Genomic DNA, 26,280 nt, shown 5'->3' on the forward strand with positions numbered 1-26,280 from the left:
ATAGATGCATGCACAAGCAGAGAAAGACAAAAAAAAAAGGAAAAAAACATCTCAGCTTGCCTTGGTGTAGAGTCGCCACCAAGCCCAGTTGCGAAGCTTGAGGTAAGAGGCACAATTCCTCTGGATGATGCGGATGGCGTTGAGCTGCTGCATCCTCTTCTGGTAGTTGCTGCGCGGGAGAACAGGACGATTAGAACCGTGCCGAACACACCACCCTGAAAGTTGTGCATGTCTAACATTTTAAACACCCGTGTCCACCACACACGGTTGGCATCATCCCATGTCATGCTGAATTTCTGTTACTGGTGGAAATGCCGCTGTGGAAAACGCCGCCGCTCTTGTTTATTCAAACCGTGCAAAATGCTGCACATTAGCATTAGATTATGAGCCAACGCAACAAACTCAGAAAGTCAAATTAACCAACTGCCATCCACTAAAAAGAAGCCCAAAGCAAAGCTGGTGTTTATGTGATCTTACATGCGCTGGTTGTTACATACCCGTGGTGCCAATAGGCTGAGAAATCACTCCAACATGCCATCATTGAAAAAGAAATCTCAACATACAGCAAGACGCAAGCCAAGAACCTGCGACGTTGCAAGTTGAGATCGGTGTGGACCTTCTCCACACTGCGATATCGCAGGTATAGGTGCCTACCATTGCCTACCAACACCTGCTGTTGTATCTTGACCAAACACCCTGCATTTTCCCAGTCTGAGTCATCTCTCAACGTTCTTATCACAGTGAGAAAGCTTCCCAAGTCGCTGATCACTGCAACCGCCTGCCAAAATGACTTCAGTATGAATATCTTGACTGCATAGGTCACACCGCTCAGGTGACACACAATCGAGACAATCAAATCAAGTCTCTACAAGTCTATATAATCAAAACATGTCATACCAACTAAACCCCATCAAAAGACAGCATTTTTCTGCCTGCGCACTGGCATGCTAGCATAGTCAACGGCACCCTTGATTACTAACGCAAAAGATGCCTTACAAACAGACCTAAACCACAAGTACCGTTACGAGGGCGCACTGGGAACTGTGATGTGAAACGGACTTGGGGGGTTGATGACAAGGAGAGCGAGCGGGGAGATAACAGTCGGCGGGATGTGAGCAATGTCGTGCATATTACTGCTGTGTGCGTAGTTAGCTGTACAGGAGCGCTAATTGTTGAACAGCACAACCTGCGATGGCTGGACTTGGCAACTAATTTTCCTCCACCATGGTGCGACAAATGACGACTCGAGGCAAGTGAACCTAACGCCGTAGCTACACTAGCTGGGCAAGGCAGGTAAATAAAAAAGCCAAGCTCACCGGCGCGCCAGGTTCCCTCGGCAGTAAGCCTGGAACTGAATGATGAGGTCGGAGATCTTCATGTCCCTCTCCTCTTCCAGCTGAGCCAACACCCCAGCCCGGAAGAATATCTTGCTCTGCCCAACTCGGTACAGGTTCGGGTCCAAGTCTAGTGCTATGATCTGCAATGCAACAAATGCATCGAGAGCACTTGTCACTTGACTGGCCACAAAGAGCTCAGCTATGCTTGCAGCTTTTCGCATCATAGCAGCGAGTTCCTCCAAAAAATGTCAGGCTTTCTCAAAGAGTCGCACTACAGTACACTGCCTACGAGAGCACTGCATTCACCTTGTCATTCTCAGCAAGCTTATTATAACCGTGCCACATGGACGAGGTTATCGTCATTAAGAGTCTAGGATCTCAAGTCTGTTAATGCTATTCATATCTAACGTTGCAACTACAAGAGCCTTTAATGACATCACAAGGTCAGGACGACAATAGCTGCAGTGAATAATGAAAGTTTACGAGCCAATTGTAATACGATTCATAAAAGACAAAAAAGTAAGGACGAAAGTTTGAGAGGTGTGACTAAGCAAACGTCAATATTATTATTTCATGCAGAATTATTTCAGATTGCTTCAGAAATCTGTTAAATCATCTGCAGTTGTAGCTGCCAACATTGGGAGTGAGAGTACACATTCGACGACTGAAAGCGTAGAGAGAATGCACTTTAAATTTTAATGTTATTAAGTGTGTTGTACGGCAACATGTCACTGACACTATAATTAAGCCATCAAGCAGTTGCTGTAAATTTTCGGCGCCTGTGCAGCTAAGGTATTAAATGCACCAATTCTGTGATCGCAAAAAAATGGAATGCCCAATTAGAAAAAAAAAGTTCCAATTTAAACAATGTGGTACAGCAGAGGCCATGTCTTCCAAGTTTGTTAGGCACAAGCCAAACAAAGGCCATTTTGAAGCTGACTACGTTAACCGTACCAAGTTACTTAAAATAACAAAACACGGCACTAAAGACAAGAAACAGAACGTCCTAATCTTTGTGCAGTTTGCAATTCTCCTACGATCAAGTCATTGACAGAGAAGCAAAGTCAACATGCCCAAATGATCTTCGACCGAATGAGAATAGGTCAGAGCAAGCAGATGAAAGCAATATTAAGGTCACGGTCTTCACCTTCTGATGTCTTCCAATGTCTCCCTCCCACACAGCGTACCACAACTGACAATTTTCAAGTGCCTTGCAAAAAAAATTTGGTTATACTGCACTTCCCAGTGTAGAAAGCCACCAACAGAAATTTAATGATGCATAAAAGTTACAATAGGAATAGTTTTATTCTTGCAAATCACACTTTGACAACCGACGCTGCAATACAGTGGAATGGCTCACCATCTTTTCGCATGCCAGCTTGCCATCCATGAAGCCCTTTGGAATAGTGTTTGGCGTAAGCAGCTCGTACCTGCAACCAAACAACAGCCACTTGGAAGTTAAGCATGCCACCAATGAGCGTGTAGCTGCCACAAAAATCGCAAATTGTAGTTACATAAGCTTGCACAGCCCGAGCGCTGCATACCATGACACTAAGAGGTCTTGCAATCTCGTCCACCCAATCAACGCATCTTCTTGCACAGCAAATAGAAGCAAGTGTAACGCTGATGTCAAGCATGCAGCCTCCAATGGGCGAAGGCATTCTGCTGACTCGCAAGACTTGCAAGACTCACGGCGTCCTATGCAAGTGCAAAGCGACAACTGCAGTTAATCCCCGAGTGTCGATGCAGCAGCAGTGGGTTTAAATTCACGCAATTCAGCTGACTTAAGTGCAGGAGACAACGAAATAACCACAGCAGTGTATCCAACACACTGAGGTTTTTTCAAATTTATTATTTAGAATTTAGAATTTATAGTATTTCTAATTTATATATTATTTTTTATATCAAATAATAAAAATTTTTTTTAGAAATGTGTCCTCCAATAGTCAGAAACGTGAAGTTGTTTTAATTTTCCGAGGTGTGAAATGGAGTTTGAGATTTGTGGGGTTAAATAAAAACAACCACTGAAAAAAAAAAGTATACAGGATACATCACATCAATACAGTACAGTACATGCACAAACACACGCCACCAGTACACAGCATGATTGAACACATGGTTTGGAAAGCTCAAAGCATAAATGGTAGAAACAGCAGTGGCATCACCTTTGCCGGAACTCTTGGAAAGGGATTCGATTCGGGAAGCCTTGTCGACAGATTCGTATGCCCTCAAGGACACCGTTGCACCGAAGTTGGTCGAGAACAAGAGGGGCGTCGATCTTGCCAGCCTGAGGAATGGGCGGCGCACAAGTCAGTGCCATCGGCAAGCGCCAATTACACTCCTTTTGCAATGCTGAAACATGTATGAACATTCTACCCATAATGAGCACAACTTCGAACCCATACCACATGAAACTGGTTGCAACAGGTGAGATCGATACCATTTTTCAGTGACAACTTTCAAGAGCAATGATAATTATGCTGCACTGAAGGGCACCCTTAATAGAACTACAAATGCAGACGTTTCAACGGTGGCACATGGTGTATTACAACCACAATGGTGCAAGTACGTTTAAATGCAGTACTTATATGTACAGCCTCCCGCATTTTTAGCTATATTGCGCGAGAACACTATAATATGGTCGTACGTCGTCCAAAAAGGAACAACGTATTAGACGACTCTTGCACAGAAAAGTGCGTAGTGCACTTGAAAGTAATTCTGCCGGTCTCACTGATTATCGCCACTTAAAGGCGCTAAAATGACGCGTGATGGGCGCTCGCGCGATATAGCTAAAAATGCGGAAGGCTGTACATATCTGCTTCTTGTCGGCATTTCTAACATTAAAAACATGTCAGCTTCTGCAGCTGTTGTTATTTGGTGCAGCATGCCCTTAGCTAAATTTCAGTTATCAGTACTTGCACAAGCTAGGCCATACACACATACTGTTGCAGTCTGGTGTCTGCTAGGCTTAATGTTAGCCCATTCTTTAGCAAAAAATTATGACTGTGTTAATTACCCCCAACCATGAACTTTTCCAATCTCCCCTTCAGTTCTTCAATTTTCAATGCCAGATCTTATCTCTCTCAGCCTGCTTACGAGAAAGATTTAATTTGTGTACTCTGGGTGTTGCACTTCAGTGTGACATATATATTATTCGTTTGCTCAAACTGTTTTCTGGGTCATTACTGGTTTGTGCAGCGAGAAGCAACAAGTGCTAGCGACAACAAAAAATTCCGGCAGAACCTATCTCGTGATGACTGTGGACGTAAATGCAATGAGCATTCAAGCAATGCAGCAATACATATTGCTGAAGACACCTTTACTTACAATCTATAGTGGGGCAAGTACGTTACCAATGCTAATCACATCGTACACCTGTGCCTTACAGGGCCACCACAGACGGCAGTGTCTACCTCTTTGGGCATCGTAAAGAAAGCTTCACTAAACATGGTCAGTTTTGTCCCGCTGGCACTTCAGGATTGGGGTTCAGCATTATCATCATCATCAGCCTATACAGTGAAACCTCAATATAACGAACACGGATACAACGAATTATCGGATATAACGAAGTAAACATAACAATTTCTCGCCAACATTAGTGTGCAACGAATACATGCTTATAACGAATATCAGATATAACGAATGTATCTTCGTGTCAGATACGACTTAGTTGTAACGAGGTCCAACTGTATTTATGTCCACTGCAGGACGAAGGCCTCTCCCTGCGATCTCCAGTCAACCCTGTCTTGCGCTAGCGATTACAATTTGCGCCTGCAAATTTCATAACTTTATCACCCCACCTAGCTTTCTGTCGTCCGCGACTGCGCTTCCCTTCTCTTGGTATCCATTCTGCAACTCCAATGGTCCACCGGTTATCCATCGTACGCATAGCATAGCTGATCTCAAATTAACTATGGCGCAACTGCATAGATGTCTATTTCAAGCGTAAACTTCGACTTTCTTTGTCAGCTAGAAGAGCACACGTTCTCACTTTTATCAGTCGGACATACACCAGCGGAGTGCGCTCGCGGCAAGTCAATGAAAGTTAGAACGATAGATAGTGACACCAAAGTGGGGACAGTTGTCCAAGAATGATCACATTAAAAGAAAAAGCAATCGCAAGAGAGAGCTGCCCGAATGTACCGCTCGCTCACCTTCTTCTCGTGGTTGGGGATAATGCAGCGAACGAAGTTGGGGTTGGTGTTGCGCAGGGTCACCATGAGCCGTGCCAGCTGGTCCTTGTAGAGCTGGCTGACGGTGCGGAACATGCCCTTGCGGGTGCGGGCGCCGAACTGGGTGTCGCCCATGGTGGCCGTGCCCATGCCTACGATTTCCGCTGCTCTCACCGACCGACACGCACAACAACGACAGGGACACACCAAGGCATGCGTGCATGGCGAAGGTGTTGGTGGTGGTGGCGACGAAGGTATTGGCATGCCAGGCAGCAAACACGGGGAGGGCAAAAAGAAGTACAGTTAGAGACTGTACTTTATACGGGTGTCGAACGGCGCATTTTCGATCCCGATCGGGCTCGATGGCGATCGAATTTCTCGGTTGTCATTGGCTCTTTTGCACAAGCTACAGGAGGGAGCCAATCACGGCCGAAAATTTTGATCCGGATCGGGCTCAATCGCGATCGAAAGTGGCCATGCGACACCAGAATTAGTCATGAATATAAGAAGCGAGACAACACGCTGCGGCAGTTGTTAGGCCCAGTGAGAGATGCTATCTAACTTTTTTTCCCATGATGCATCACGTGTGGTTTTGTGCAAGAAACTGGGTGCATATGTTGAAAAACTGTGGGTGCAGAATCCTTTGTTAGACACAAAAAGCATCTTTTGCTTGTTTTTTTTTCTTGTGCATACATGCAAGAAAGAAATAAAGGTATGGCTAGTACTCGGACTACATAGGTAAGATGCACCGTGGGTGAATGCAAAACATTCACCCCTTAACCGCCATGAAAAATTTCGTAAAATTGATGGAAAATTAGTATTTTTCTAGATTTTCAATTTTTCTGCCATTTATTTCTAAAGAAAAGTTGATTTAAGAAATGCCTATAGCACTTTAACAGCTCTTGTGAAAAAAAAAATATCAAAAGGCATCGTGTATTATTTACTGTGTCAAAATTACAAGACTGTGCAACCTTTACTGCACATATACAGGGAAAAGAAAAAAGAAAAGAAAGAAAGAAGGAAAGAAAGGAAAGAAACCAGGAGTTGCAGAAAGACATCTTGGCCATACAGCATACAGGCAATCCAGTGAATGCAAACCTTAGAGGTGCAGGCGAGATTGTCTGAGTGAAGACGAACCCAGTTCAGGGTGCTGGCCACATGGCCTGACTTGTCATCTGTGCTACTATTGCTGGTTTCTTTACGACCAAAATCATCGTTTCGGTCATCTAACAACTAATCATAGTCACTGCTAAAAAAGAAAAAAAAAAAAACGACAGCTTGTTTCACGGCAGCATATGCAGCCTGTGACATTGGTGTCCTTTTTAAACCCAGCTTTCACGTTTACAACTTCAGATAGGCAGCTGTTGGCCACGTAGCAAAAAAAAATCCAACAAAAATGCTTTAAAAAAGACCCTTCCGAGCATATTTTTGCAGTGCCAAAGTGTTTTAGTGACATTGAACAGTTTAAATAATTGCAGATAGCCTGCTACAATTTAACTCGTCATCAGCACTAGAGGACGCACACTGTCATGATGAGTCGACCTATCATCGGCAGTTAAGAGCAAGTTGACAAAAACAAAATGTCGAAACATAAAAAACTGGGAACTATGAAACATAAAAAACACTAGTTTGTGTGTGTGTGTGTGTGTGTGTGTGTGCGCTAAGTGGCCTCGTACCTTCATTACCCCTCCCCCCCCCCCCCCCAGCACAGCATTCAAAACTTCAATGCGACGACCCATTAATACTGTAGGTGTGTCACTCTGCCATTGAATAGAGGTCTGCTGAAGCCCTGTTGGGCATTGGCAAGTTAAAATGGTTCAGTGGTTCTTCAGCAAGTACAATCTTGTGGCAGCCCACAGAAAATTAATAGGGAGGGGGGATTTCGCAAGGAAAGGTTGCGTGTTTAACTCCAATAAAGCTGAATTGCCAGAGTCCTTTGTGAAACCAGTCCAGAGCCAAAGTTCCTGCAAAGTTTGTTCTCATGAGGCTGTTCTGTGCAGACGGCACTAATCGACTCGCTTGCACGAAGGAGCTCACCCAACCCGCCTACACTGAATATCAGGACAAAGTTGTGAGGCCTAAGCTCCAGCTGGCGCAAATGATATGATGTTGCTCTTCAATAGATAAGCTTCAGCGAACACTACCCCCTAAGCACAAACCAACACTGGCTGGAAGTACAAAAGCCTCTATGAATACTGTTGTAAATGAAGTCACTGCCATGATATGACACTGGCCAACTTTACAAATTCCACTGAACACCAGCACTAACTTAATACTAGCTATTTTGTACTAAAGTAACTTGAAGGATTCAGTGGTAAATGGCCATTCTGCGTGTCTCACTCGTGTGTGTGTTTTCTCTGTCTAATCTTCCAAGCAAAACGACCACTAAACCAATTTTGAGTCAAGCAATGTGACAACAACACCCGGCAAGACATACAATTTGCATGCTTCTCAGGAAGACTAGCACGAGCTTCCATTACAAACACACCAATGCCATTCTGTCCAGGACCTCTTCGCGTCAGCCGACAGAAATTGCTGCTCGAGGAACACCGGCACAGGACATGGTCAAGAGAAGTCTAATGCAATGCATACACTACTCCTGCCCTTGCCTTCCAGGTGCACGATCCTAGACGCAGCCGTTTCTATCGGCCAGATGCGACACCGCAGCGCAATCTAGACAAATGGTACTCGTAAAGAGTTGCCTACCGTCCTTCCAGATCTGTACAATAAAAGGATCCTGCGCGCTCTGCAGCAGAGAGACAACATTCTCGTTGAGTGGATCCATGTTCTTCATCAGCCACTGGTTTGCCAGGTAGTCCACCTGCAATGGCAATGCGCCATCTCAATACCTGTCACAGTTCATGGACGACCGAGCCATTTCCCTTCAAATTAGGATATCAACAAGAAGCTATATAACTGCAAGTTTGGGACATGTCCCATAGTAGGGGACAGAAGCAGGCATCCAGTGCCGTTCTCCTTTCATGTAAACATAGAAAAAGAATTACACGTAGTTCCTAAGGTTGTGAAAAAAGTAGTATGCGAATCCTCGCATTCTGAAGGGTTGCGCCACAGACATGTCAGGCTATGGTCCAAAATAGTATACAAAATAGGAGATTGAAAAGAGTTGTGAAAGTGGCGGTGACTCAAAGTTTACAAATCCATGAGGTCACGGCGAGCTGGCTCGGGAACTTCAAGGTGGTCGTGACAACCTGTCTTGTTTTTATGTTTATTCTAGCTACTGAGCCTCCTCTCTGCGTAAGAGGCTTTCTTTAGCACTGCAGAAGGTTATTTGACTCGTACAGCTCAACTTACTTTTCTCTTTGCATAGCTTTAATGCATAAGCACTCCCAAAAGATCACAAGGAGAGCAATTCCTCTCTTCCTAGGGCGGTATTCTCGAGTGATCATTTTCAGGAGAAATGATCACTTTTGAGAAATTTTGCCTGACTTGGCACTGGTCAAGTCAAAGTATGCGACTGACAGCGTTTCTGGCCCTGTAAAAAGATAGGAAACTTGGCACAGTGTCGGGTACGCTGTGGGCCATATAAACCAAAGCATCCAGTGTCAAGTCCCGAAGGTGAATTGGCATTGCATGTGTCCCTAAATGTGATCTTAACCCCGAAAGTGATCTTAACCCCGAAAAAAATGATCTTAACCCCGAAAAAAAAATGATCTTAACCCCGAAAGTGATCTTAACCCCGAAAGTGATCTTAACCCCGAAAGTGATCTTAACCCCGAAAGTGATCTTAACCCCGAAAGTGATCTTAACCCCGAAAGTGATCTTATCCCCGAAAGTGATCTTATCCCCGAAAGTGATCTTATCCCCGAAAGTGATCTTATCCCCGAAAGTGACTGCTCGAGAACACCGCCCCTGGTGCACAAAGCAAGCCACCCACCTTGCCCGCGTAGTGGAGGATGCTGAAGTCGGCCGTGCCGCGGAAGTCCGACTTGATGAACTTGGGGTGCTGGTTGTGCGAGGTGACCAGCTTCTCGGTGAATGTTTTGTCCGTCGCCTTGGGGAACATGCACTCCTCGTCGAGCAGGGCCAGGATGCCCATGGGCTTCTCGATCAGGTCAATGGTGGGCTGCAGGTCGAGCCCAAAGTCGATGAACTTCCACTCGATGCCCTCGCGCCGGTACTCCTCCTGCTCCAGCACGAACATGGTGTGGTTGAACAACTGCTGCAGCTTCTCGTTGGTGTAGTTGATGCAGAGTTGCTCGAACGAGTTGAGCTCGAAGATCTCGAAGCCGGCAATGTCGAGGATGCCGATGAAAGAAGCCCCCTGGCGCTTGGTGCGGTCCAGCGACCGGTTGATGCGGTTGACCAGCCAGCGGAACATGCGCTCGTAACATGCCTTGGCAATCGCCTCGACGGCAAACTCCACCTGCGGGAAAGGAAATGGATGTGGATTAAACCAAAGGCTAAATGGAAGAATAGCCACAGTGCGTGTACAAACCGATTAGTTCACTGCTGAGTAGACTGCATGAGCAGGCAGCTGTGGTGTTCGTGAACGACACTCACTGCTTTCGAAATCATGCAGGCTAGGCAACTGTCATCACCCCCATTTCAAAGGGATGCCATTAGAAATCATCATTGGGAGCCCAGGTGCAAAAGCACGCTCACTTAAATAGGTAACACTGTGCACACTGCTTTTCGATGGTAGCAATGCTCAATCAGGGCACCTGTTTTGCCATAGGAAGCTACTAGTAAGCTGCACAAACTGAAGAATAGCCTACAGCCCCCCACAGGAAAGCTCTCACAATTTCAACACACAAGTTTTTCTTTAGCATTGCTCCTGCAAGAAGCTCGACTTTCTCATTTTCTGGCTTGCATTTCACTTATTAATTTAGAGATAAGGGTAGAATTTTGGCGCCGAACTGTACTCGCCGTACCTGCTAACGTTAGAATTAATAAAAAAGCCACAGTCATAACAGAGGGGAGGGGGAATAGCACGCATTTTCCTTCAAGTTTGCCCTGAGCACACCTTTTACGAGATACATATGCACCTTATTTAGGGAGAAGCTAGAAACAGCCGAGAATGAAAAGCAATGCATTGTATTTAGATAACTGGCTTTTTCGGCGATACTGCTGCTGCCAATTTTGCCCCTTTCAGGAATATTGGAAGAAACTTGCTCGAAGTATAAGGGCTCAATCTCAAAGGTCATGAGAGCAGCACAGGTATTATGCGCCACTCCATTATACGACACCTTTCCAACTTTTTTTTTGCAACCACAATCTATTTTTTTGTAACACTTCACGAAGCATTCGTAATATCTTAGAACAGGCCATAATTCGTACACTTTACGAAAAATTCAGGAGAGAGTTGTCAAGTGACTCGGGCGATGAGACTCTGCATTGAAAGGCTCCAGATAATTCACAACAGCAGCAGGTTATTAACCCTCTAGCCGCCAACCCCGAGCTGTACTCGTCACACGAGTTTGTACCAATATCGCCAATGACGAGTCACACTCGTCCGGCCTGATTTTCCGCTCCTTCCACCGCCAAAGACGTATCACGGTCGTCAATTGCTTTGCTTGCAATTTTCAACCCTAAATGGCGGTAGTTGTCTATGAAAAACCGCATTTTGTGCCTTTCGTGCATGTTTTAAGCCGGGCAACAGTCATTTCATAATGGAACTTCGCAAAAAGAATGCCGGTGGCGGCGATGCTCCAAGAAAAAGAGGTGCTTCTTGGAGCAGTACAGAAAGCAGCGTTAGTGAAAACATGGAATTTCTGTCTGACAGCGACTTGGACGTTGGTCTTTACCCTAGATATTGCTTCAGATACCGACAAGAACGACGGCGATGACGACGACGACGTGGTGACGCACTGAGCAGTGCACATGTGATCATGAAATCATGAAAGCTTTTGTTACGACGAAGCAACGTCTGTGCAATTTCCAATGTGTTACCATGTATTGCATCAAATAAATACTTAGACTTCCAGTACATTTTGACCCATTACCACGGCATGCATTGTGAGAAAGCCGCCCGCAACAGCAGTTTTTTTCTTTTTTAATTTCTGTGCTAATTCTAAACAGAAATCGATGATGTAACATATTTTCAGAATCAGAATTGCACGGAAAAAATTATGACTACTTAAAAAAAATTGGCGATTTTGGTACGTTTTTCGGCAGATAAATTGGCGGTTAAAGGGTTAATCTTTGCTACACAGTCACCATTTTCACCCCAATAGTATGTGGCAGCTGCGGTCATGGCTCGCACCCATAAAACCTTGCGCTCGACAGCGCAAGATCGTAGCACTACGCCACAGTGATTGCTTACAAGATTCACCAACAGCATTTGTATCAGCATGGCTGTTTTTTTTTTTTTTTTTTTCTGACAGTGATACAAAGGTGGTAGTTCATGAACTGCAACCTGCCATAGTCACCCAATGGCTACGGTGTTCTGCAGCTGGGTACGAGGAAGTTGTCGATAGCAGTCGCATTCCGACAAAATCCGACTTCGGGTGTATTTTAATGAACCTCAACGTAGCAAAATTAATCCCGAGCCTTCCAAGTTGAGTCCACATGGTGCTCTAAGATGCTAACCTTCACCAATCAATCTGAACCGCTCCAGGTGCAACTGCGCACACGACACACTCACCTGCTCCTTGGTCTGTGCCTTGGTGACGTGGTCGCGGCCCACCTTGAGCCTCGGCCTCAGGAAGGCCTTGGTCATCTCCGTCACGTTGAGGCCCAGCAAGTGGCTCACTTTCTGCGCCACTGTGTTGTCCGGCAATGTCGCCTGGTCCGAATTGCGCTCCTGCCGAAACTCCATGTTGCCGAAGAGAAGCACCGCCGACACCACCCGGAATATGCCTGCCGCAACAAAACAACACTCGGCAGTTCAGTTAACAGCCAAACAAAACACGTCAGCTTTCGATTGCAGGTGTCTGCGGGAACTGGCAGAAAGAATGAACGAACAGTCATCACAACGCTCATCTTGTTCTTATTGCGTGCTTGTCACCAGTGTTCACGCAGCATGGTTTTGTCATCAGCTGCCCAGTCATCAAATTAGAAGCCCAGCACAAGATGCATCCACAGCTGGTGACTGGAGATTAAGTACGCTTGCTATAAGCAGGTGCGCAAAAGTAACAGAATCTGGTCTATGGGAGAGCCCTCAATAAAGCCAAGAATTTGCAAACTCTTGGCCAAAGAAGACCCTGCAACAATGGTAACACTCACAGTTGAGGTCCTCCTGGTTGAGCCCCATGATTGTCATGGCTTTGACTGTATTGCGGAATTCTTGAGCGTCGTCCACTCCAGGAACAGGCACGTGACCATGGGTCAAGAACGTGTAGCTCTTGGCATCCTCCAGCAGGTACTCCTCTGCACGCAAGCGCCAGACAAGTATGACAACAAAGTATGACGACAAAGTACGAAGACAAAGTACGACAGCAAGTACGACAGCAAAGTATGACAACAAAGTATGACACCAAAGAAGCCTCCCTCGCATTGGTGCTTACGTACTTCTCTTACTCTCTTCAAGTTTGCACGTATTAAAGCTTTCAACACTAAGCCCAACCCCAGCTACATTTTAAGATTTCCAATGCTTAGTCAACACATTCACAGTAATGACAACTGGAACCAGAGCAGCTTTCCGAGAACCTGCGATCACACAACGCCCATTAAGTTTATATGCAAGGGAATGCTGGAATTCACTTGAAACTCATTAGCAGCAGGACTCACTAGTGCCCTAAGTCGATAGAAGCTTCTTCAAGCAGCTAAGGCTGTAACACACAGCTGTTGATGCACGGTCGGAGTCAAAAGTAAATGGGGCGTGCAATCTCTGAAAAACCTGAATATTACTGCAGCCTGGAATTTATAGATATGCAACGTGAGCTAGCATGTGCAACTAACACAGTGCTGTACTATTTCACTGGTCGCAGGTTAGGACTAAGCAGAAATACAGCTTTTTTTTTTTGCCGAACACCACAACCCATAAACTTTTTTAGCACCGACTACAACTACTGCACAGCTTTGCAGGTATTGTTCAGCAGACTGTACACAGGAGAAAGGTGCAGAAGATGTGAAACTCACTCTTTTGCTCGGGCGTGGCTCCGTGCAGGAGCTGATAGAACACGTGGAAACACCGTTCGTCTCTTGCTTGCCGGATGGCGCGCGACTTTTCCAGCAGGTCTGAGGGTTGCGAGGGTCAAGAAAGAAATCTTGTGCCAAGCAAGCTAGCAGCCCATAGCTACAACAATTCAAAGCGAGGAACCACGAGCAATATATTCACAAGGATGACCAGAAATAGGCATGACATATCTTGAACACAAAGATTTCAAATGAACTTCAGCATGACGAGCACTCGGCAATAATTCCAGGCAGGCCTATATTCAAGTTTGTTCAGGCTGCAGGATGCTTCTGATGATTTCATGATTAACGTTTGACAATCTTCGGATCAGAACATGAAATAGAATCTTGTTACAGTAAAATATGTCTACTATGAGCATCCATATTACAAATGGCTTGGGCACCTATCCTAGAGAGAGACAGCCCCAAACAAAATCTGTTCACAGCCTAGAAATTGAGTGTAGCTCGCATTAAAATGAAAAAACAAAGACACATCAATGCGTCAGCTTTCTATAGTTCAAAAAAAGGATACAGGTCTCAATGTTGGCACCAGCAATGAATCCAGATGCATCAAAGTTTATCCTGATAAACTTGCCCTACAAAAGTAAAAGATGCCAGTGTTATAAAATCACATTAGCTGGCATACTAACAAAGGATTTCAGTTACAATGAGAAAAACAAACTCATGAAAAAGCCCTCATAATGCAGAACTAGAAAAGAACACGAAGCAGAAGTGTGCATGGCCTTGTACCAGCACATCAACAAATAGCCTTGTCTTCATCAGTGAAGAATAAATTAAAACAAATTGTGGGAAGAAAAGTGGCATGTGAAGGCAAGCTCACTAAGGGTGACTCTTCACTTTTTTGTTCACACCCCTGTAGCTTTTACATATTTCAACAGTCAAAAGTCAACAGTCAGAACATTCACCTTGGTGTACAACCTGGCAATGAAACAAAGTGCACTACATAAGCGACAGTGGCTACAGCCCAAGAAGCACTTATGGCATATTCAACTAATCATTTTTGAGTGTTCTGGCAAACTTCAAAGGTGGCATAAGAGCAGCAGCTAAGCTTTACTACCGGCACAGGCGGGCTCAAATGGTTATAACAAAGTACGATTAATGCTAACGACCCCCTCACCCTCAAGAATCAGCTTTAAAGCCGTCTTGCATGACCTCGGTAGCATCACCACCAGAGCACCCTGAAACAACTGGTAGAATACGTCCCTAACACAAACATTTCACAACTTTCTCACTTCCAGGCACTTTCATCACCTGTCATCTAGGCATGTGATGCAAATTCTGGGCAAGTTTCTACTATCCTGAAAAAGAAGTGTATGTTTATTTAATCATCATTATCAGACTAATAACGCGTACTGCAGGACAAAGGCCTCTACCAGTGATCTCCAATTACACCTATCTTGCGCTAGCCAATTCCAATTTATGCCTAAAATTTCCTATTTTCATCACACCACCTAATTCTCTGCCATCCTCGGCTACGCTTCCCTTCACTTGGCACTCATTCTGTAACTTTAACAGACCACCGGTTACCTGCCCTACGCATAACATGGCCTGCTCAACTCAATTTTATTCCTCTACTTATCAACTGGAATATCGGCTAGCCCCATTTGCTCTTGCAATTTAGTGAATAGTACTATGCAATGGTACAATGGTTTGGAAGAGCATTGCACAAGATATAAACATAGGAGGTTATATAGTGCTCTAAAGAAGCACTATGTTGAAACTATTGATGTACTTATTGCCCACCAGTCAGACATATGTCTCAATTTTTTTTTTCTCTTTTCTAGGTATCCCCATTTATTGAGCAACTGAACATTAGGTACTGTTTAATTATGCTCCATTGGTGAGGCAATGAATTGCTTTGCCAAAAAATTCAGTTTAAAAATGTTTTTTTTTTTCCTAGGAGCAAGTTCATACTGCCAAGAGTTTGCATCGTCACCCTTCATAGGCAACAGCTTCTTACCAGAACTACATATTGAACCATACTTCAGTCACTTCAGTCCCCCTGCCAAAATCTGCTTTCAAATACGGCCTGTGGCTATTTTGCAGCTTCCTAAATGGCCCCGCAATACTTAGCCACAAGCCCACAGATCACCAGAGTGCTAGATTTCTGCACTCACATTATCTATAAATATGAAGGACAACAGCAACAAATCACTACTTGTTGCTGGGTTCATGCTTTTATCTAAGTTTAGGATGCAAACTATAAAGGAGAAAAAAATTGACAGTCGATTTCTGTCAATTTTCCCCCCTTTATAGTAGTTCACATCCTGAACGTCCACAAAAACAACAACAAAAAATGAGAGAATAGAAAAGCACTCACGAATCTGGAAGAGTTGTCGTTCTTGACTGTCTTGGCGTTTCCGAAGGCCTCGAGGATTGGGTTTGCTTGAAGCAGTTGCTGCTCGAGCTCGCCCTGTGAGATTGAGACCACGCAATAACGTCACCTAATGACAGTAGCAATAACGCGCCTCCCGAACGACAAGCAGCGTAACGAGACACATTTCACAAGCTGGGACAGCGCAAGAGACCCGACAATCATCAGCACCCACTCATTTCCCAAGCGCACCAGCTACCACAGGCAGCAGGACAGGTAACACTTCACAAACACACTGAACACCAAAGATGAAAAAACAAACACAACAAACAGACACTAAGATCCAAAGATTAAATTCGTAGGCCCAAGAAGGGACTGCAGTTACAAAAAATATTAGCACCAGTCAGCAATACAGCATAAAAAAAAAGCATGCCGAACATTGGACAGACTTGCAGAAGGAACAATAATCTTGTGTGTGGTATTCTACTGAGCGATCTATATCAGTGCCTGAACTTGACAAAGCCTACATGTATCACCTTCACACATGTACTCTATAAAAATACAAGAATACGCAGTATAACATGTGAAATAGCCCAAGAGATCAACACACACTGACTTTGCCGAAATAAATAAATAAATAAATAAATTAATAATGTAACATAAGGAAAGATGCAGATAAAAGCTACACAAGCTTGCCAAATGAGAAAACGGCCTACGGGCAGAAAAAAACACCGAGTTTACGCAAGCAAGAAATGTGATAAGCAGAAAGTATAACGGAACTGGTAAGTGACTACGTCAAAGCACCAATCATGTAAACGTCCTGGTCACATTCCCTCAACATCTTGTCAACAAGACTGCAGCGCACCTAAGCCTGTCTGCTTGTCTTTGCTTTGCCTAAGCCTTTGCTTAGAACGGAAGCACTTCCGCTGCAGCAGCGCACTCCCTATAAACCGTTTATACTGCCACACAAACTGTTTACAAGGAGCAGGCGGCAGGCAACGGATGTGCTCTTAGGGAGACGTCAAGTGATACGCCACTTACTGCTTTATACAACCGCACATACCAGCGTAACGGAACGGCAAAACCGGATGTGCGCTTATGTTAACAGTAGCCCAGTAGCAAACGAGTACGGAGGCACTGCATAGAAAGTGGCTGCCTGTTACGTCTGGAGCAGCTTGCAATATATTATGTCAGGTCACGTGGACTCTAAAAGCCAAGCCACTCGTTTCTGTCAATGCCAATTTAAGCCATCAAAAGCCCAAGGTGCTTAAGAACCTCAAACAAAGAAGAAGGTGCTAGTGTTTTATGGCAACTCTGTTGCATAATTCATGCATTTTCCTTATTCTTGCAAGACATTACTGAACTTCTAGTGCAAAATAAAGGCCGGGGAAAAAAAAAAAATGTGGACACAGAAGGGCAAGATAAACATTCACTTTCAGCAGATATTTATTATAGAACACATTCTACTATCATCAATGACCCATTTTATGTCCACTGCAGGACGTCTCCCGGAAATCTCCAAGTACCCCTCCTTTGTGTCAGCTGACTATCCTATGCCTGGAAATTTCATCACAACCCCTAATTCTCCGCTGTCCTCAACTGCGCTTCCCTTCTTTTGGCACCCATTCTACGACTCTAACAGGCTAGCGGTTATCTGTTCTACGCATTACATGGCCTGCACAGGTCCATTTTTTCCTCATAGCCCTAACTAGAATATCGGCTACCACCGCCCATTTGCTCTCTAATCCACACCGTGATCTTCGTCTCTTAACATTACAATGTCATAACTATCAGATACAGTATCATTTTTGTGCACTTTTGACATGGTTGTCATCTTCTGTTTGTTTTGCCTATTGGGTTCTTTCTTTTATGTCATATTTATGAATAAACAGCATGTACTGTGCAGTCAACTGTTAAAGAGAACACCTAGCTGGTATAAAGCCAAGATACATGAAACACTCCTAGAGAAAAAACAACAATGGCAGATAGCATGCATTTAAACAACGGACTGATATCTCTGAATTAGTGTGTAGTCTGCATGCCACCATGCAATAATTCAGCTGTTATTGGTAGCCAAATACTATACGAGTGTTATGGTGGACCATACCATATTTTGTAATACTACTTTGAAGTTACATTTTCTGTGTCCATGTTTTTTGTCGCGTGCTGAAAGTTCATTAGTATAACAGAACACCAACCAGTTCTATATTGCACCTTGTCAAGCTTGCAAAGCAGTTCTACCTTTGCCAAGAATGTGTTAGACATAAAGTTTTCAAACTGGTTTCCAAAAGTGCTAGTCTTGGTTTATGCTCACGCAGTCCGCAAGCAAAAAAATGCACACCCGTTGGCTGAGAACGATGTACAGGCTACAGGAGCTCATTCATATCCACCCACTTCACAGCAGTCGTACGCTACTGCCACACAGACAATTTTTTTTTTCAAATACTTGGACATACAAGCACAGCACAGTGACAACAGACAACCATGCCAACTATATGACAGGCACCACACACACACACCCACGCACACCCACACACACGCACACAAGAAAGTATCCAAGGACGAAAAAACGAACGTCGCACACCATGCCAGCCTTTTTTGTTTCTTCAAAAGGCCTTCAGACAGTGGAGCTTGAAACACAGACAGCAAGCTGTACGTATGTATACCCACCGCCAGACAGTCCTCGTGTTTGCAAGGCGACAAAGAGAAAAACAGCGACAATAAAAGCCTCCAAAATGGAAGCAACGCACAAAGCCAAGGCAGCTGAAAAAAACGCGAAGGCGCTGCAATGGCCGGCGCAAAACACCTTGCTCTAGTTCCCCTGTTCAGTCTTCTTTCTTTACAACGCAGCTGTATCGGGGGAGTTCTACAACGAGGTTTTCACGCAGCAGCGTGGTCGCTACTGAGGAGGCACAGATATATTTGTACAGGGCAGAGCTGGCATAGCATCATACAGGAACAGGTGTCGGATATATCGGAGGGTATAGCAGTACTATATACTTGATTCCATACTTGGCAGGCAACGCTGTGCAAGCAGTTCGGTTCGCGTTTCTCTGCGCAGCTATGTTTGACTGCGACACTTCCTACTGAATAAATATTTCATATATTACAACTGCAAATTGCGCGTATCAGATTATGTCAAATCGCGCCTTAGTTGTTCTCATCTGCTCACATTTGGGCAACGTACTGTGTTTGGGTTGCGAGCCCCGGAAGCGGTGCGTTGTGGCCACTGGTCGCCGAAACGTGTCGCACACTGCTCGTTCGACGGTAAATGGGTTCAGATCTACCATATGCCTTCCTTGTAATAAACTCCCTGTCATATTTTGCGACATAATGAGAATATTACATCGAATTACGATACGCACAATTTTTTTTTTTTTTCTGGTCGTGAATGCAAATCGTGAGAGAAGTCTCTCCGGCCTTCGTAGCACTGACTGTTACGCATGAAACAGAGGTCAAGGTCAAACATAGTTTATAAAAGCACGGGTGCAACAAAGGGGTTGCGTTGCATATAGTGAAGCGTTTACGCAGTCCAGTGTAGATTACAGGCGGTGATAAACGAGACCTCTAGGATCTCCTAAGGCTGTGAGAACTCCCGCATACAGCTTCGCTGCCTTTATGCACGAGTTGCTCGGACTTCGCATACTGTCTGCGAAGGCGTTTTTTTTTTCTTAGCTTTTTTCCAGCATTAAACACTTTCTATCAAGAAATTGTATGACAGTGGGTAGCTTTTCTATAAACTCTTGGCAAGAAGCCAAACCTTCTGCTGCTTCACTTGCTCCTCTTGAACAGGGTCTCGAGGCAACACTTCTGCCTCATGATGGCGATTTCCAACATTCAATAAGGAATGTTAAGAAGGCAACGCATTCAAGAGAATGGGCACAAACAGCTGTAACAAGTGGGAATTAAATCTTAAGCTAGCGAAGCGATGTTTGCAAGTAGCAGTTCACCTCTCGCTCTGTCGCTTAAAGTTGCCACCAGTCACTTCCTTGTGCAAGTAAACTCACTGCATCGGCTAATTATAACTGCTTCAGCCAATTATGCAAAGTAACAATAAGCTGAATGATAACGTTACACACTTCCACGGAGGGTTTAACACTTCTCAATCATAGCTATGGTGAACGTGACGATGTAATCAAATGAAAAAAAAAAAAAAAGTCCGTTACATTACTAGACATTCTGGTGGCACCACGATCTGAAGGCACGAGCAGAAGACGTGTGTGCAAAAAATACAAAATGCGCCGTCAACCGCGCAACTTACCATGTTGAACACTGGTGGTTGGTAGTTCTGCGGAAGAGACGAGCAAGAGAGACTTGGTTAGCAAGGACAGAGGAGATGATTATGACAGGGGTGGTTTGGGCTGAGGGCATGCCATGTCAAGAAAGGTTAGATTCCCCAAACAGCACACCAATGCACATAAGCACCCATACCGAAAAAAGTAACTTTACCAATGCAAGGCACAAGCTTCTTTTCTCTACAACAACAATGAGCGCAGGCAATTGTTTTTGTTTTTTTATATACACAAGACAATAACAAGAACAGCGTGCGAACTTTCCAGCAACTGCCACGTCTACACTTTTCTACTCATCGCAAGATTGAATTCTAAATCTTGGCTCTCCAGCCACACATGGCGTCCAATCTGTTACAGATGATGGATTACGGATATATTACAAACAGCAACAATTACATCAATTTCATTTAATGCTCCCTAGACTCCCGAAGCAACAAGCTGCTGATTCTGCGGCTTCTGTTACGCTAAACTTGACTTTAACATTCAACAACTTTGTCAAGTGTAAACAATGTCACTAGCTTATGCAAGTATTTAAACATGACAAGGACGAAACTCAACTGCAGCTGCTTTGTCTACAGTTGCCACTTCTGCCAAGAAAAAAAGTGGCATGCTTACATGAAACAAGAACCAATGTGGCGGTAGAGCATTATTAACAAGTGCTTGTTTGCCACATTCAAGTCCAGTCAGTGTACTTTCACTAAAACTGTATTTACTTCTTGCAGAATAGCTGTACGCATTTTCCATTTGTCAGAGTCCCTTTGAATACAGTGAGCAGTGACAAAGGAATATGAAATCTAGTAATGCAATTGTCCTACGAGTAGTTCTCTTCCAGTGCTATAAGTTGCTTCTCTTGTGAATTGTGTGCCATAACTTTGGCATCATTGCGAAATTTAAGCTACTTGGCTCTCAGTACCAGGGACATTCGTAAGGTTTCCAGCAAGCAAGACATACAATGCCACAGCCTTACATAGACACCGAGTCATGCTGAAACAACCCAGAAAATGCTGGACAGCGACCAGTGCAAACAAGTGTGCCATCACAAGTGACATGCATATTGAAACTACCTGTAGCGCACGCATACAGAGCCACTGGGTTATCTGAGGGAAGCCCGTGTTCTCAATGCGATTTTCTTCATTGTGAGATACACCGATGAAAAATTTTACCGTTTTGGTATGTTCATGTGTTCTCTTTTTTTTTCTTTCTTTCCTCCTAACCACAAATGTTATGATTCCTGAACTTCAGAGCTGCTTTATCTCTAGTGACTGACACCACTGTTAACTTTACTATTAGGAACAAATTGTTGTAGAATTGAACAGAACGAACATTTCTGCAATTATTACTTAAAAAATACGATTTAAAATTTATCATTTTTCATGTGTAAGAGAAATATTACTCCCAAAATGGTGTTGCAATATATTGTTGTAGAATTAAACAGAACGAAGATTTCTGCAATTATTACTAAAAAAAAATACGATTTAAAATGTATCATTTTTCATGTGTAAGAGAAATATTACTCCCGAAATGGTGTTGCAATACACCTTCAGTCAAACTGGGCCTAAACCTTTCATTTTTGCATTATTGCATGCTCAAAAATGTGTCGTTTATTCTAGTATACCAATCATTTTGCACGCTGCATGCATTTCTGCCAGCCAAGTTGCCTCCAAACTATGAACATAAAGTAATCTTCAATGCCTCAAGTATCCCAGGATGTGCAAGTAAGTACATATTTAAATTCAGCCCTCCAAAACACAATAAGCAGAGTAGTCTCATCAGAACAGTGAAAAATCAAGAAAAAAAGAAAAAGCCTCAAGGACAGGCCTCCCCATTAGGCACACTGGTTTCGAAAGAATTGGTGTGCAAGGGTCCCCTGCATCTTGCCTAAATAACTGGGGAGACAAGGAAAAGCTATGTTCATCTGAGAACGAAATAAATTTTGGTTTAATCAACACTATGCATCTTAAGTACCAAACATACAAATACCATTAACTGTATGAATGAACCATGACCAAATGCATTCAGTAGAATAGTGTAAAAGTTTCTCTCAAGTATATTTAGGCACTTTCTCAATGTTACACAAACTGATGTCAGTATGCACCACTGGTTCACAACGCACAATTGTTTGCCTAAAGCTGCAAATAATAAGTACGAGGTTACCAATATCTACAGTTCTTGCAGTGACTTTTCTATGTTCGACTGAGTAAGTATCAAGAGTGGAAGTATAGCATGAGCTAGTTTATATGTAGAGGTTGTTCTCGAACCTCATAGTTGCAAGTTCAATGCCTGTGACCTCGTCTATGCCTCACGTGCCGTCACTTAATAGGGAACTAAAGGCAAGACAAAGTCAGTTAGGCTAATTAAGTGTTCTTTTAAAACTAGTGTCATTAACTTTGTGGTATGAGGGTGGTTACTACAAGAAAGAAAGAAGGCCCAACTGCCAGCCTTTATTTTTTTTTTTTTTTCTGCACCGAAATGATACATCAGTGCGATGTCATTGATTTCAAAAGTACTTTCTCGTACTTGGGTCGTTGTGGCACTTTAAATGTTCTGAAAACCCAATAAATTTAGTCTTCGGCTGCTTTAGAAAACAACTTAGTCCACCTTTGCCAATAAAAAAAAAACGGTAATTAGTCCAGCAGACAGCATCAAAACCCATGACGTTGCAACTAGCTAGCGCAGGAACTTGAAGGAGGCGCCACTACCAATATTTCGTTTGAGTTTTTTTTTTTTTTTTCTATCTATTATTTTGGCATTTCAAGCATCCTCTTGGGGCAAGTGTGGGTTTTTTGGTTTTGTACAAGCGCAATGTACTAACGCAGCTCAACATTACTTTATCTTTAGTGTCCCTTTAACGCTGTTTATTATTTTTGCCCAAAACGCCATAATGCCATTGGACTAACTTTCGCAGATTTCCATGCCATTTAAGGGCAAACACATTGCTCGGTGCCTCCTCTCTACTCTGCAGACAAGGTTTTTTTTTTCTCCTTCCTTGCGTGCAAAAAAAAAAAAACGAAAGAAAACACAAGTTCACTTAATGAATGTTGCCACTGTGGGGGCAAACGCCACACACTGCTGGAGTGGCAGTTATCAGCTACTTGAGGCAGGTCGCTGAACGACAGTAGAGGTTGGTTACGGTTTTATGTCAGGTACGCAAGAGGTGTGCTCTGGGCATGCTCAGTTCCTTGTTCTTGAGAGCCGAGACGCTATTGCACGTCTGAGTGGCAAGATAACCTTTCCTTGCAAGAAACTTGCGCATAGATACAGGTTTTGGCTCGTGGCTGCCTTGAAGCAAACTTTTCCAACAAAAAAAAGTGACCCGGCAATTGGTGCTCCCACACCCTGATCCTACGTCAGCCTACTAAAACTTGGAAGCGGGCACTCGGGCTCCTCAGTTGTAGGAAGCAAAGAATGATTGAAGGTTGATTTCAATCAGCCAATTGGTGATGAGATTTCGGCTTAGAATAAGCAGCAGTTCCCCATCTCCTCTTAATAATGAGCACAACCAAAGTTGAGAGAGAATTAATTCTGCAAAAGTTCTGTTGCACAAGTTGGTCACATGTGCGTAATCAAGTGTGGTAAAAGAAAGTTGAGCGTGAACAGTACTATTGCTTTTGTTTCTCTACCAATATCACATTTCTTGGATACCTTTATCTCGGTGATGCCTCCCGAGGCAAATTTTGAATTAGATTTTGCTACCCAAACAATGGCATATGCTGCAAGTTTGTTCGTTCGTGTTCTGGATAAGCGCAATGCAAGATCACATTATCATACCACGGAACGTTAAAATTCTAATCTCAAGCAAATCCAAGCTTCCTACAACCATGACACATAATGTAGGATGGATTGAACCGCAATAATTTTTTTAGAGGGATGCATAATTAACAATTCATTGCACACTCAAGGGTTTGCGGCCTCGCACAATGTTTTAAGGAGTTGGAAGCTATCTCGTAAACAAAACAGGAAACTCTCACATCATCCTACTAAACCCGGGTGCCTTTAGTGCGATGGCAGTATTATGATTGCTCCACCCACACCTTTGAATACAATGCCTCTGGAATCGGCCCTCTTTATTTCGCATCGACGCCAAGAATGAAGGCCACTGAATGTCCTGCATAATGCTATCGCATTTTTAAAAAATAACGGGGGATGGGGGACGTCAGTGCTCCGAGGCACTGAATGACGACGTTTTTCATTTCGTTGTCAAACCAAGTGTACCAGAGTGAACAGGAACCCATAAAATGGGCAGGCATGCTACCCAAGCCATGAACCGTAGGGAGAGGGAACTAGTGAAGTTTTGCAAAACTCCGGGATGCACTCCACCATGCACCAGGCACCAGCACAGTCGTGCACAGCAGCACACCATTCACCCGAGAGAGCCAGACAACAACCACCACACCACCAGCCGCCACCAGCCAAGTCACGAGACTTACGTGAGGCGCGGTGCCGGACTCCTTGAGAGCGTGTGAACACACATGGTCAACACTGTAGTCGAGGCACTCGCAACGCTACGATCTTGCGCACAAGTAAGACAAACACCCCCTACTACTTTCCACCAGCATTTACACTAGCATGGTACCAGCATTTGCAGTATGGTACCAGCACCAACAATTGTAACATGGTACCAGAAGCACATTTAGACAGTATCAATACCAACCAAATCTGCTCGGCAGAAAAGGGGAACCATGTGCTTCATACAACATGACACCTAAACTTGAGAACACGGTAAACAATGCTTCCCGATTAATAGCATATGGGGTTTTCTATGCATTTTTTTGCATTTTTTGCATTTTTTACATTTTTCTTTCTGGAGTCTAGTGAGAAAGACTACAGCACTAAGGATGAACAAAATGAAAAAGGGGCATTTCGAATGCATAAAGGCTGAACAGCAGCTATTGCAAAATTAAAAGTGTGAATCGACTATTTGACTACTAAACCTCCATAGAGCACAGTATTTGAAATATTCACATCCTAACCTTCTCGTTCAGCTAGGTTTCACATGTCTGTTACAGTACACATTGATCTGGCACCAGTCCCAATACCTGTCACAAGTGTCAAATCACAAATCACTGTCAAATTAAAGTGAGTGCAGGAAACGGAGAATATTACCAGCAGAAGTTATTCACAGGTACTCGCGCAGTGCCTGTTGAAGATTTGCACAAACTCCGTGCAATTAAGGTACCGCACTTGGTGCCACACACTTCCTTCAAGACAGCAACTTATAGTAGTAACTTCTACGCATTTTCAGCCAGACTTGCTGAAAATATGTAGGAAGGACTTTCAAAAATCTTGTCTCTCTTCAGCACTAGAGCTATCTAGTGTTAACAGAGTTGCATAACAGACTCACCGAGTGGATGGCGGATGACGTCGATGACCGCGGCTTGGAAGACGCAACGTATGCCAGGTACTGGATGACTTTCTTCGTGTTCTCAGTCTTGCCAGCTCCGGACTCGCCCCTGAAGACGGAAAGAGGCACAGGTCAGCTCCTCGGACTACTGAGCGCTATTATTACGTCCGTCCGTCCGACCCCCCCCCCCCCCCCTTCCCGCCAATGGCAAGTAAACATGCAGCAAACCAAATAACTCTACCAACAGGGTCAGGAAAGTACTAAAAGGACAAAAAAGCCCAGTAACCTAGTAAACGTGACTTGTGCTGAGTGAATGCATCTTTTGTAGCAAAAGGCAAAGGGAGCATTAGGAACCAATAAGCAATTTGTTCACAAATTTTTGAAAAGTTAAGAAAGGTAGCCTTGTTGTTCGATATCATTCATGATCAAATCAGAAAATGTGTGCTGTCTGCAGCGATGGCAGAGCGAAAAAAGGCACCTTTTCTCTAGTTCAAATGGTCTCGGTAGATGATGCCACTACTGTATCAAGTATTCATGGTGGTGTTTTGCGCCACGAATCACCCTTAGGAGGTCCTGCCCCCCACACAACGCATTGCAGCTTTGCACAACAGGTCTGGTAGATGCTGACTACCCTAACTACTTGCTTTATGCGGAAGTCGAAAAGTTGCTAAAGGTCGACAAATGAGGGGACAAGCCTGAAAAGCTTGATAGCTCTGTAAAGAGCCGG

At 44.0% G+C, this 26,280-nt stretch overlaps 1 protein-coding gene across 1 annotated transcript in view; it reads right to left on the reverse strand.

Annotated features, from left to right (window-relative positions):
- LOC119453060 (myosin heavy chain, non-muscle-like) overlaps positions 1–26,280 on the reverse strand; it is a 97,923-nt gene that overhangs the window by 23,713 nt on the left and 47,930 nt on the right. The window contains 15 exon segments of the mRNA XM_049667495.1: positions 61–169; positions 1,317–1,477; positions 2,698–2,767; positions 3,503–3,624; positions 5,492–5,673; positions 8,216–8,330; positions 9,405–9,893; positions 12,114–12,328; positions 12,695–12,838; positions 13,550–13,648; positions 14,118–14,181; positions 15,927–16,019; positions 20,182–20,208; positions 24,640–24,660; positions 25,554–25,662. Coding sequence (XP_049523452.1) covers positions 61–169; positions 1,317–1,477; positions 2,698–2,767; positions 3,503–3,624; positions 5,492–5,673; positions 8,216–8,330; positions 9,405–9,893; positions 12,114–12,328; positions 12,695–12,838; positions 13,550–13,648; positions 14,118–14,181; positions 15,927–16,019; positions 20,182–20,208; positions 24,640–24,660; positions 25,554–25,662 — 2,020 coding nt within the window.

Source organism: Dermacentor silvarum, chromosome 5 (assembly GCF_013339745.2).
Source record: "Dermacentor silvarum isolate Dsil-2018 chromosome 5, BIME_Dsil_1.4, whole genome shotgun sequence".
Lineage (NCBI taxonomy): Eukaryota > Metazoa > Arthropoda > Arachnida > Ixodida > Ixodidae > Dermacentor > Dermacentor silvarum.